This window comes from Capricornis sumatraensis, chromosome 2 (genome assembly GCF_032405125.1).
Source record: "Capricornis sumatraensis isolate serow.1 chromosome 2, serow.2, whole genome shotgun sequence".
NCBI classification, from domain to species: domain Eukaryota; kingdom Metazoa; phylum Chordata; class Mammalia; order Artiodactyla; family Bovidae; genus Capricornis; species Capricornis sumatraensis.
This window is the reverse complement of record NC_091070.1, coordinates 80,409,053-80,421,985: the sequence shown is the minus strand read 5'-3', so window position 1 is coordinate 80,421,985 and position 12,933 is coordinate 80,409,053. Positions and strand designations below refer to the sequence as shown.

General features: G+C 51.8%; 1 protein-coding gene across 2 annotated transcripts in view; it reads left to right on the top strand.

Annotated features, from left to right (window-relative positions):
• Window positions 1-2,886, top strand: part of CD276 (CD276 molecule) — a 34,688-nt gene extending 31,802 nt beyond the window's left edge. For both annotated transcript variants that reach the window (XM_068964704.1, XM_068964703.1), the window contains exon 10: window positions 1,523-2,886. Coding sequence is in view for 1 of the 2 variants with exons in the window: in XM_068964703.1 (XP_068820804.1) it covers window positions 1,523-1,545 (23 nt within the window). In the remaining variant the exon portion in view is untranslated. The remainder of the gene's footprint in view (window positions 1-1,522) is intronic.
• Window positions 2,887-12,933: the final 10,047 nt, after the last annotated feature.

Here is a 12,933-nt window from a genome sequence, read left to right as displayed (position 1 = left end):
GGGTCTTTTCCAATGAGTCAACTCTTCCCATGAGGTGGCCAAAATACTGAAGTTTCAGCTTTAGCATCATTCCTTCCAAAGAAATCCCAGGGCTGATCTCCTTTAGAATGGACTGGTTGGATCTCCTTGCAGTCCAAGGGACTCTCAAGAGTCTTTTCCAACACCACAGTTCAAAAGCATCATTTCTTCGGCACTCAGCCTTCTTCACAGTCCAACTCTCACATCCACACATGACCACAGGAAAAACCATAGCCTTGACTAGACGGACCTTAGTTGGCAAAGTAATGTCTCTGCTTTTGAATATGCTAACTTTTCTTCCAAGGAGTAAGTGTCTTTTAATTTCATGGCTGCAATCACCATCTGCAGTGATTTTAGAGCCCCCCAAAATAAAGTCTGACACTGTTTCCAGTGTTTCCCCATCTATTTCCCATGAAGTGATAGGTAACAGGATGCAAATATGATAGAGGCTTAACCCGGACAGGAGTCGAGATTGTCTTACGGCCACTGGTACCCTGGAACCAGCTTCCTCCTACCTGGCTTCTGCCTTCTTCTACTCACAGCTTCCATTGCCGGGTCCAGGTGGCTGTGCCAGCTGCCACACCCCCTCCAGAACACGAGGGAAAGAGGAGAGGGAGGGGACATTTTTTTCTAGGGCTTGACTAGAAATAGCTCCTGTCACTCCTGTTTATATCCATTTGTCAGAACCTAGTCACATGACTGCAACTCAAGTGAGGCTAGGAAATGGGGTTTTCAGCTGGACAGGCACGCTCCTGGTACCTAGTCAGTGGTTAATAATTGTTAGTGATGGTTATTGGTCAGATTACCATAACATCAGCAGTTACATTAGGAAGTAGTTGGTTGGAGGTTAGTTTAGTTTGAGATTCTTCTTTATTAAAAGTGACCAGGTGCTACACCTCTCTGTGTGTATTTGTTTGTAAACATATGTATATCTCTCTGTGTGTCTGTGTATTTTGAACAACCTATTTCTTGATGCAGACTTATCACTAAATATGAGTGGCTTCCACTTAGAAGGTCAAAAGTTTGGGGACCTTAATTTTTGGCCAAAGGTTATGGAGCCTTAAGTAACTTTCAGGTTGCCTTGTTGTCCCTGTCAGGAAATAAACTCTCCATTCAGATCACAGCGGAGAGCGAGGCCATGGGTGTGAATGTATGGAGTGGAGAAGATGAAATGGGACAGACAGGGTGGGGGGCAGCATGGGGAAGGGAAGAGTGTGCCAGACCAAGGGAAGGGAAGGGTGCAAGGTGGCTGGACCCAGGGGGATTGAGAGACTGGGCAGTCTCCTCCAGGCACCCTCATAGTCAGTCTGATGCCCAGCTGCTGTACTTGTTTGTCTGAGCCTTGAGGGCAGTGAGTGCTTCGTGTGGGGGTTGCCAGTCACACTGCCGGCCCCCTCACACATACTCCCCCCACCCCCGAGTGTGTGCCCACATCCCTGGGGTTCTGGCACACTCCCGCGTTTAATGCTCCCCCCTCTTTCTTCCTTCCCGTCATGAAATGCAGATGATGGACCAGAAATAGTCTGACCATGAGGCTCAGGGGGCTGCTGCCCCTGCCGTGGGGCTCCCACCTCTGGCTGCACTGGAGTCTCAGTGTGAGCTCTGGGCTGGGGGCTTCCCTGCCTCCAACAGATGGCGTCCACTCTGGCGGATCTACTCATTCTGCAAAGGACACGATACACAGACCACCCTGCAGCCTTACTTCTCTGATGGACACAATTCCCAAGTCATCCTGCTGCCTTATTTCTCCAGTGACACGACAGCTAAATCACCTCGCTGCTTTATTCCTTACGGACGCAATGCACAATGCACAGACCTCCCTGCCGCCGTATTTCCCCAACGGATATGCGACACGGACCATCTGGCTGCCATTTTCCCCCAAAGATGTGGTACAGAGTCTCCCCTCGCCTTGTCTCCGGTGGTCCAGATACACGCGCTATCACTTCTCAGCCTCCTCCCCCATCTGTCCGTAACTCTGTCTCCTCAGCCGAGGCCATTGCAGCCTTGGTATTTCCTCCAGACTAGAGGCGTCGCCTCGGGCTCTGGCCCCAGCGTCAGCCTCTTCCCTCCTCCACTTAAGTGGATACAGGGCCCCTCCCCCAGGCATGCAAACAAGCAGGTGCACGTGCTGGAACACGTGAGGACCTCCCCCGGCCCTGCCTATTCCTGGCGCCCTGGGCTGTGCCCTGTGAGCCCCACCCTCCACCCGCCCTCCCCGTGGGAAGTACGTGCTGGTCACACCAGGTCTCTGGGCGGCTGCGTGGGCCCCCTTGTGATCTGCTGCTGTCCCTCTGCTTTTCCTTTCATTGATCCAAGTAACGTTCACTGAGCATCTCTGGGCGTCAGCACTGTGTTAGGTACTGGGGACCCTGCGCGAGAAGACAAGCCCCTCCCTAAGGAGCGCGCCCTTCAGCCGAGAAACCGTGAGGCAAGAGGGACTCGTGAGGGGCTCCTGCCTTGCTTCCTGCTGAACCCCTCTTCTGGACCACAGCTCCCAGGATACCTCACTCCCATTCCACCCCGAATCCTTGCCCAGAAACCTGGAAAGAGAGACAGAGCCTCTAGCCACAACTGGAGCATCTGATGGTTTCCAAAGTGTCTTTCCAGGCATGCACAGCAGGCAGCCTGGACCCGACAGACCCGGGGAGCTGAGAGCTGCAGCGCAGGGGAAGCCTGAGGGCAGGGACAGCCCCTCCCCCGCCATGGTGCTATTCAGAGCTGGGCAGACAATTTCTGGCATGTCTCCAGCCAGTCCCCAGTCTCCAGTGGAGTAAACTTCTGAGGACCTGATGTCCTCCTGTTGACATCCCTCCCTTCACCAGGAATGAAAGATGTGGGGGTTTCTAATTTAAATGTGGGACTCTGAGAAATTTTGTTACCCAGGGGTGCATTTTGGGAAAAATAAATGCCTTTGTAGAAAGCTTTTTCTCTGTAAATTGTGTGGCAGCAGGGTTCGACTGGAAGAATTTCCTCCTGGACATTTGAGGCCCGGGGTGCCTGGATTTCCTTACTCTCACCATCCTTAAGTCCCTGGGTTTCCATGGCCCCTTTTCTAACTTCAGTTACCCACTTGGTAAGGATGCTGGCTGTCCAGAAAGCCAGGCCCTTTGGTCACTGTATGGGGCTCCACCCACTCCTAGAAGTGTCACCTAATATGTTTATCTCAGAAGATTCAGACTCTAGGCTTGTTTAAGGCCTAATGCCCCCATTTCATGGATGGGGAAACTGAGACCCAAGAAGAAGCTAACACAGAAAAGGAACTCTACATGCTCTTTTTGGTTGACACACTGGAATGGGCATCGGGCCTGAGTCAGAGATCCAGGTCTAAGACCTCATTTAGCACTGCCCTGTGATCCTGAGCTGGGCATTTAACTTCTCTGGGCTTTAGATTTTTTATTTTTTTGGCCACACTGTGCAGCATACAGGATCTTAATTTCTCAATTAGGGATTGAACCTTTGCCCCCTGGATTTGGAATCTTAACCATTAGACCACCAGGGAAGTCCCAGGGCCTTAGTTTTCTTATATGGAAAACAGGCCTGAGATTTTTCACCACCTTCCAGTTTCAAAGACTAAGAAGAGGAGGTGAACATGGCAAGCAAACTATTTCCAGAGAACCAGGTTCAAGGATGTGGGAGCCTGCAGAGTGCATTGGGCTCCTTTACCCTTGGGGGCCAGGGTCTCAGAACTGGCCCGCCAGTCAGTCCCCAAACTCTCCAGGCCCTAGGGCAGCAGGAAGAGCTCGGGCTGGGGGTCAGGACGCTTGTTTTTTAATTTTTTTTCTTGTCTTCCTTTTTGACTTTTGTCCCTGGCTCTGCTACTGACCTGTGACTAAGTCCTTCATCCCTCTGAACCTTCATTTCCTTATCTGTTAAGAAGGGGTGAAGGGACTTCCCTGGTGGTCCAGTGGTTAAGATGCTGTGCTTTGAATGTAGGGGTCATGGGTTCAAACCCTGGTCAAGGAACTAAAATCCCACATGCCACGTGGCCAAATAAAAATTTTAAAAACAGCAAAATATTTTTAAAAAGAAGGGGTGATGAGTGCCCTTTGGAAAGGTATGTGGAATTCTTTCCAAAGGGTGCTTCTTCTAAAGTCAATGGCCCTAGGAGTGAGTCCAGTCACCTTACTAGAAGGCCCCTTCACTGGTGCTGTGGGTAGGTTTTAGATTCAAAAACCTTTGGCCGAGGCTCTGTCTTTTGCCCCTTGTCTCCCCCTGCACCCTTGCACGTGACCTCACCTCACCAGGCATCAACCACACCAGTACAGTAGGGACAATAGTAGTTCATGTTTCGCAGGATTGTTGTGAGGGCTGGACAATGTAGGAAGAAGACACTACAAACTATAAAGTGCTGGGCACATGTGATGGCTTATCTTCCCCTCCCTGCAGTCGGGTTGCACACACTGGCTCCCTCGGCGATTTTGTAGATGGAGCACAGTGACCCAGGGCAAGTGGGTGCTTTTTCTTTCGGAGAGGGCTGGGAGATGGCCCAAACACGACCCTGTATCAGATGCTTGAGGGAGGGACCCAGCAGGTGTGGGACTTCTCTAGGGGCTGCAGGGTGAGGAAGGTGGCCATTCACTGCCCACTCCCCCCCAGTAGCTGGTGCCCCCAGAGAGCAGTATTTTTAGCTGCTCTTCCTGGGCAAAACTCCAACTCCTGCATTTTAATGGAGAAATAATTCTCACAGTGCGACAAGCTGTAGCCTGCAGGTGTCACATCCATATTAAAGAGGGGACAGAGCAGGGTTCATTTTCCTGGCTTGAGGTGTGACCGGAATTCACCTCCAGGACCATTTGTAACCAAGGCTGTGAAGACCCATTAGTAGCTCTGACCGTTCAGGAGGAGGAGCCTGGGTGTCGGGGTTCAAACAGAATGGCTGGCGGGCCCAAGTCACCCTGACTTTCTCTCCCTGCTCTCTTCCTCTTTAGAGCGCTCTCTCAGAAGCATGGACAGGGCCTTCCATGGTGTCTGTTCAGGCAGAGGCACTTGACCTGGCTCATCCCAGGAGGTGGTTACCTAGTGGGATGCTGGTACGTGTGGGCCAAGAACAGTTGTTGAGTCACTAGGTCATATCTAACTCTTCGCCACTGCATGGAGTCACCCACCAGGCTGCTCCTTTGTCCAAGAAATTTCCCAGGCAGGGATGCTGGAGTGGGTTGCCATTTCCTTCTCCAGGGAATCTTCCCAATGAGCAGAGACCCTGGCAGATTATTTTTTATTAGTAGTAAAAAATTTTTTTGGCCACACGGCATGTGGAATCTTAGTTCCCCGACCAGGACTTGAACCTGCACCCCTGCAGCGGAAGCACAGAGTCTTAATTACTGAACTGTTAGGGAAGTCCCAGATCCTGCACATTCTGAGCGGGGCAAGAGCCAAAGATCTGAATGCAAGTCTTAAGCTGAGACATGAAGCCAAAGATAGCCCTGAATAGCCCCAAACCCAGGCCTCCAAGTGCAGGACACTCAGATGACCCAGAGCGGAGCCGCCATGAAGTGAGCGGCCGGAACGTGGAGGAGGTATGAGGGACAGAGGATTCAAACACCACAAATGCAAATAATACAGAAATGTAGAAACTGGTTGTCTTCATCTCCAATCCCCTCACTCAGGGCAAAGTACTACAAACAGTTTGCTATCTTTCCAGACTTTTCCCCAGGCTTACTCATTTATAAAAATGAAATCACAAGTTCTGTTCTACACCTTTTTTTCCTGTTTTATTTACCATTTTCTCAGGTCAGTTCTCTTTACTTTTTATGTTAAGGTGTCTCATACACCTAGTGTGTAAAAAGGATGCTAGTCCTCAGTGTATGGCTTTGTGAATTTTTAAAGAAGTGTTTACATCACCATGTAAATATCACCCAGATCAAGATATAGAACATTTTCAGGATCCAGAAAGTTCCCTCCTGACCCTGCCTAGTCAATGGCCCCACCCAGAGAGACTGCTCTGGCTGTTTTCACCATCGATTCCTTTTGCTTGTTCTTGAACTTAATGTAAATGGATCCTACCTTATATACTATTTTGTGTCTAGCTTTTTGCAGAGACCTCCTTCCTTCTTTCTAAATGGCTACATAGTATCTCCTAGCACTGCTGTTCTAGAATAGACTTTGGCAGGTTCTACAGTTTGGAGACAAATACTGCAGCCTTGTGTGCCAGTTGCTACAGTATGGAGCCTCATACTAATCACTGGCCTATAGGCCTGTAGATATTAAATGTTGGTAGAGTTGCCACTTGTTTGGGCTGCCTTTACAGCTAGTCCTCATGGCAGGAAGAACGTGCTAGTGAAGAGCACTTAGGGCCACTGGCAAAACAATTCTAGACAGGGCAGCAAGGGTGCCAGGAATTGCCACCCCAGCCAGGCACCCAGACTCACAGTGGAGCTTGACCCAGCAGCAGATGAGGCCTGCGGACCTCTTTTCCTCCCCCACCTACCCTGCACTGCCTTACCCCTCAACACCTGACTTGCGGGGGCCCCGCCTCAATTCCCCAGGAGCTAGAGGTCTTCATGGTTCTAGGATCCCAGTCTTAGAGGTGAGCGTGTCTGCCTCTTGATGGATGGGTGGGCCTTGGGCTGAAAGGTGCATCCTGCATGCACACCTGACCACAATGGATGGCCACATTCATCAGCATCTCACTTATATGCAGGCGTCTCAGGGCACATTCAATTTTCTGCACTTGTTTCTGAGGGTGTTTGTGACCTGCCACTTGGCTCTACCAGCTTCAGGTAATTACGGTGACACTATCTCAGCACTAATGAGGTGGTGCCTGTTAGAGCACAGGGAACGCTGGCCTCACGGGGCACACACATCCCAGCCCTCAGAAGCAGAGGGTCTGTGACCTTTGTCCCCAGCCTTTCCGCAGCACCTGAGCAGTAAAATCGCCCCCTCCCCTCAAGCTCCCTCAGCTGATATGATTTCCTCACCCCCACTGCCCTCCTCTGGACCTGTTTCCTCATTGTCCCTTCTGGATGGAGGCCCATGGATCAAAATGTTTCAGCCCCTAATAGATAATCCTGGGCACCACGCTCCTGCTCCACATCACAGCAGTCCACTGGTTCTTAACCCTGGCTGCACCTTAGAGTCACTTAAGGAAGTTTTAATAATAGCAGTTCCTCGGGCCCCATCCCTAGAAGTTTTGATGCAGCTAGATGAGATCACTGCTAAATAGCTGATGTGTGTATCCCAGGGGCTTGAGCCTACCTTACAAGTTAATGCAAAACAGGATTCAGAGAGACAGCCCAGAGCAGAGGCTTCTGAGACCAGGGGCAAGAGACAAGCCAGCTGTTCTCAGTGAGACTGAATCAGACCAAAGAGTGTTTGTTTTCTCACTAAGGGAAGAACAGAAAATACAGGTGCAAGGAAGGTTAAGGGGAGGGATGTTTAGTGTGGAGAAGAAGAGGGCCTGTTCCTTCTGTTGTGGGGCCCAGAGGAGAGCAGGAACTCTAAGTTCCCACTCTTGGTCAGACCAGGCACCCAGGCTCTGGGGAAGTGAGAAAAGAGGGGGCTCCAGGGATGACCGTGCAGCCCCCTTCAGCCTGAGGACAGGAGACAGGGGGCTCCCTCCTTTTCCTCCGACTGCCTCCCCTTCTCCCTCTCTTTCCCTTGTTGCCCCCAGGCCTCCAGATGTGCACAGTCATGCGGCTGGTTCTGGTTCCCTCCCTCCCTCCAGTACCACGAAGGGAAGGACCATCTGTCCTGCTCACTGCAGCCCAGCAGGCTGTGCGCGTGTGCCAGGCTCAAGAAAGCAGCCTTCACACTCTTCCTGCTTCCTTTCCTCCCTGCCTCAAACTTGCTTCTGCCCCAGGATATTCTGTGGCCTATCTGTTCTGCAGACCTGCTGCAGCCAAAGTGGCCAGAGGATAGCATCTTTCCTCTACCACTGCCTTCCACCACCCCCCTGAGTGCTCCCTGGCCTCTAGCCCACCCTCGGTCTCAAAGCTTAGCTATCTGGAGTCTACCTGTCTGGTCCCATAATTCAGGCTGTCAGGCTCCTGGGGTGCTAGTCTGCACCCTGTCTCCTTCCCTTCCTGCCTCTTGTGTTTCAGTGTGCATGCTCAGTCTTTCAGTCATGTCCAAACTCTTTGCAACCCCACGGACTGTAACCTGCCAGGCTCCTCTGTCCATGGGATTCTCCAGGCAAGAGTACTAGAGTGGGTTGCCATTTCCTACTTCCGGGGATCTTTCCAACCCAGGGATCGAACTCATGTATCCTAAGGCTCCTGCATTGGCAGGTGATTTCTCTACCGCTGCGCAACCTGGGAACCCCCCTTGTGTTTCAATATCCTCTCTGAAACAGTGCCTGCAGAATGTGACCCTCACTCTCAGGGCACTGGGGAAGGGACCAGCATGCATCTCTGCTGGCCACTGAGCTGACATTTCGCCTTATTTGCTACGATAACTTGTTGCTAATGAATGAACACGCTACTCCTTATTTCTATAGCTTTCCTAACGGCTTGAAGTTTATATGCTCACTGGTGGGCACATCAGCAAACGTTCTGAGAACCTGAAGCTGGCCAAGTTGCAGAGGGAGCTTAGCCTCCATGGTTGACCACGCCAAGGGCTTGTGACACAGGAAGCATGGCCAGGGTGCTGGTTTCCTTGGTCTCTCCATCCAGACTGCCCTTCTGAGTGTCCACCCACCTAATGCAGCCGGGAGGATAGGGGTCAGCCCTGCAAAAGAATGTGGGCTTCCCTGGTGGTTCGGCAGTAAAAGAATCCGCCTGCCAATGCAGGAGACTTGGGTTCAATTCCTGGATCAGGAAGATCCCGTGGAGAAGGAAATGGCAACCCACTCCAGTATTCTTGCCTGGGGAATCTCATGAACAGAAGGAGCCTGGTGGGCTCCAGTCCATGGGGTCAAAAAGAGTCATGACTCAACACCACCACCACCGCAAGAGAAGGTGCGCCAGGGACTCCAGACGTGGGACATTTGTGGAGTGGGCTCGTTAGTGCTGGAAGAGGAGTCCATTTTGCTCTGTCTGGAGGATGGGTGATGAGGGAGAAGGGGCCACGGATGATTGACGGGGTGGGGGGAGTTGGATGGGCCATATTCAGTCCTGTTTATAAGCCTTTGCTCAAGCTCGTGCCTCGCTGAATCTGCCCCCTCTTTTCTCTGCCTGTGTAAATCCTACGCACTCCCTGCTGTGAATCCCCTGGATCCCTGACTGCACCTCAAATGTTTCACAGCCATAATAAAGCCCTGGCTCCTTTGCTGCTCTCTGGAAGTTCATCTCCTTCTCCCCAGAGCAGTTCTGGATTTGCCTCGCCCAGCCTGGAGTGCAGAGCAGCCCCTGTCCTCCACTAAGTACCCAAACCACATTCATCCAGTCTCTGAATGAAATTCACACTGAGGCTAAAGTTGACTTCTGCACTATGCCCAGAAAAAAAAAAAAAAAAAAAAAGGATTTCCCAGCAAAGGAATAATGTAAATGAGGCTGTCAAAGGGTGACTAACCTATTTAAAGGAATAATCTATTTTAAAAATCTCTTAGAAGCCCCTATTTACCCAGAAACAATTGATATGGTAATTGCAAGTCTTTCTACTTTTTATTTACCATGGAAGGTTCCCTGAGCTCCATTCACCCACCCCCACATTCTATGTGGGGAATGCTACCTTCTAACCCTTGGCGTGCTGGCTACTCTGTGTCCTTGCAGGTCACTTCTGCAAAATGGGGTCAAGAACAGTCCCCCCCCTTCTCTGGTTAACTGAGGATGAAGAGAGATTGCCCAAAGGACTGAGGTTTCAAGGGGCACCTCACCTGCACTTAAACTGAGTGAATGGATAGGTCTAAACAGATGGCCTCAGGCGCAGCCTGCACAAACAAGAGAGATTTGACCTGAGACCAACAGAGAGGGGATAGGCAATCAGACAGGGTGTGGCGGGGGTGGAGGGATGGAGGAGGATGGAGGTGGCGGCGGGGAGGATTGCTCTTGTCTCAGTTGAAGATGGCAGAAGAGGAGCTCCAGGCTCGAGGGGAGGCAGCCATGGCCCCCAGGGAACCAGCATTGCAGATCAATATAGTCCCTTGGCCTGCAGATCGAATCTGCTTTCTCGGGGTTTAATTGACTTGTTGGCTTTGGCTTGGGGAAGAGAAAGAGGCTCTTTCCCAAGGGGAGGAGCTGTATCAGAGGCAGTCGTGGTGTCTCCAGCCCTGCCCCACCCCCACGGAGAGAAGAAGGGAAAGAAGACACCATTCTTACCACCTCTTCAGGATCCTGGGCTGGGCTCTCCCTGCCCAGTGGAGTGGGGCAAGACAAGGCTGAGATGCCTGGGCTGAGGGGCTCCTGGGGTTGGTTGTTTGGCCCTGTGCACCTGCTCTGGCTCTGCTGCCCCTAGTCTGATGTGGTCCTGGATGGCTATGTGCTTGGGGAGAGGGGAGTAAATGAGGCAGTGGGGAGGGGAGAGGAGAGTGAAGAAGGACAGCAGCCACAAATCTGGGTACATCAGCCTGCCCGCAAAGGGACTTCCCAGCTCTTTCCCCTGTACCACTGGGTCAGAAAGTGAAAGTGGAAGTCACTCACTCTTGTCTGACTCTTTGTGACCTAGGCAATTCTCCAGGCCAGAATACTGGAGTGTGTAGCCTTTCCCTTCTCCAGGGGATCTTCCCAACCGGGGGATCAAACCCAGGTCTCCCGCATTGCAGGTGGATTCTTTACCAACTGAGCCACAAGGGAAGCCTGAGTCAGAGGAGGGGAGCAATTGTCCAGTAGCTGGGAACAGCACTCAGAGGAGGACCTAGGAGGCCCCTGCACCAGCTCAGCGCTGGGTCCGCAGGACTCTGCTATATTACCTCCTGGGGTTGGTTCCATCTGAGGCCAGGTACATGGCTTCAGAGTAGCTGCCTCCCCAGGGTGGGGGAGGGCAACCCAACAAAGTGGGCTTCTCCGCTTTGCAGCCCCCACAGGGCCAGGCCCTCCGAGGGAGTAGATGCTTCATTGGTGGTGGCAGCAGAGGCAGCTGAGACCTTACGAGGAATCTCTTCTCTCAGTCTCCACGGCCTCTTCTCTCTTCCTGTGGTGTTCCTAATAAACACCTTTGAAATATTTATGAAGGCAACTTCAGTGAAGAAACACAACATTACTTTAAAATTATTTTCTTCTTCTAATAGGTAGCTTTGGCATGAGTGCTGATTGCCAAGTTCCTAAGGGCAGAGCCAGCAGGGCGAAGCCCCCGGGTAGGCACTTGGGACTCTCCTAAATGAGCTTAGCAGTGGTGGTCCCTTCACACTCTTGAGGGGGCCAGGCTGGGTGGCAGGTGAGCATTTAGGATGGTTTGACAGAGCTCGGGGACTGGACTCCAGAGGAAGGGGTTGACTGATTGAGGCTCTGGAAGAACTGCTAGGAGAAGAGCCCGAAACTGGAAGTTTCTGTGGAACCATGGACAGCACCTCCAAGCTTTGCTCCTGAGAGGCTGAGGAAACCCAGGGGCTGGGAGCTAGAACTCCGGGGTCCACACCCCACTTTGTTGATAAGAAGGTCTTTGCTCTAGAAGGAAGTGGTAGATGCCAGGGAATAGGTGGGGAGGGGCCTGAGATGCCTCGACCTCTTAAGAGTTGGTGGCTGAGATAAGCAACTACCCAGCAGCGCTGGGAAGAAATGCTATGATAGCAATATCTTGTGTGCACAGGATGGAGCAGCACTCAGAATCTGCAGCAGGACCCAGATTTATCTGTCTGGACTTTGAAAGTCCAAGGAATCCCCACCTTCCCTCCTTCTGCGCAGACCCCTGCTTTGCCCTCTCATGTCAGCTAGGATAGAACTTTGTCCAGCCTCCTCCTGGAGCAGGTAGAGGGGAAATGGATGCTCCTTTCCATGCCCCTGCCCCTCCCCAGGCTGCAAGGAAAACCCCTGTCTATATCTATCTGGAATGCAGATGGAGGGAGGCCCTGATGGCAAAATCCGGGGAGGAGGATTCTATCCTCATCCAGCTGATCCCCAGAAAAGTCTCTTTCTAACAAGAACTGTTTTCATCACCATTGCCTAAAGCCTGGAGCTGTTCTAATTACGTGTCAGGCTGGAATCTGACAGGAAGCATTTTAATTATTAATTTGAAGTGTGCCGAGCATCGGGATGGAGGAGGGCTGGATCCTTCAGCTCACTCATGCCCAGCCCTGTCTGCTGGGACCTCATTAGTGACACCCCAGGCCTCCCAGGCCTCCTCCTCATCCGGAGCCTCTTTCCTGCCATGGTGCAGGATCTGCGTCTCCCACTCCTCTGTCTTCCCTAACCCCCTACTTTGCACGCACTTTCTTGTTTTCCTTATTTCCCTGAACCCTTCCATAGAGTCTACTGTTCCCCCTGTATAGACAGGAAAGACTGAGGCCTGGGGAGGGCATGGGGTCTGTGTGATGCCACAGCACACGATAGCCACGGGCTGAATGGAACCTCTGTATTTTCTAGTTTGGGCTTTTAAGTTCTTGCCTGCCAGTGGAGGTGGCCTTTTGCCAGGCTCTCTTTCCCTATTGTCCCATCTTCGGATGCATGTCATCTAAGGTGGCATGAAGAGTCGTCTTTGACTGAGCGATTGAACTGAACTGAACTGATGCATCTGACACTTGTTTCCTTGCTCCACTGATACCCAGGCACGGGCATGCCCTTCTGGGTACTGGGCCAGACTGCTGGTAGGGGCAGGGCCTCCCATAGCCCCAGGGCATCACCTGGCCTGTTCCCTTTTCTGCCTTGTCAAGGGAAATGCAGCTTCTGCTCATTGGTTGCTTTCTAGATTTGACCCTCCACATTTTCCTGAGGATCAGGGCCTGTCCTTTCTGTCATGTGCCATTGTTTCTGCATTTCTGGATTAAGGGCCATGAAGCCCCAGACTGGACAGCAACCCTGGACCGGAGGAATGTACTGTTTCATGTGTATCCACATGCCGACTTCCTTCTGTATCTGAAAATACCCTTCTTTTTTTTTTTTTTTTTTT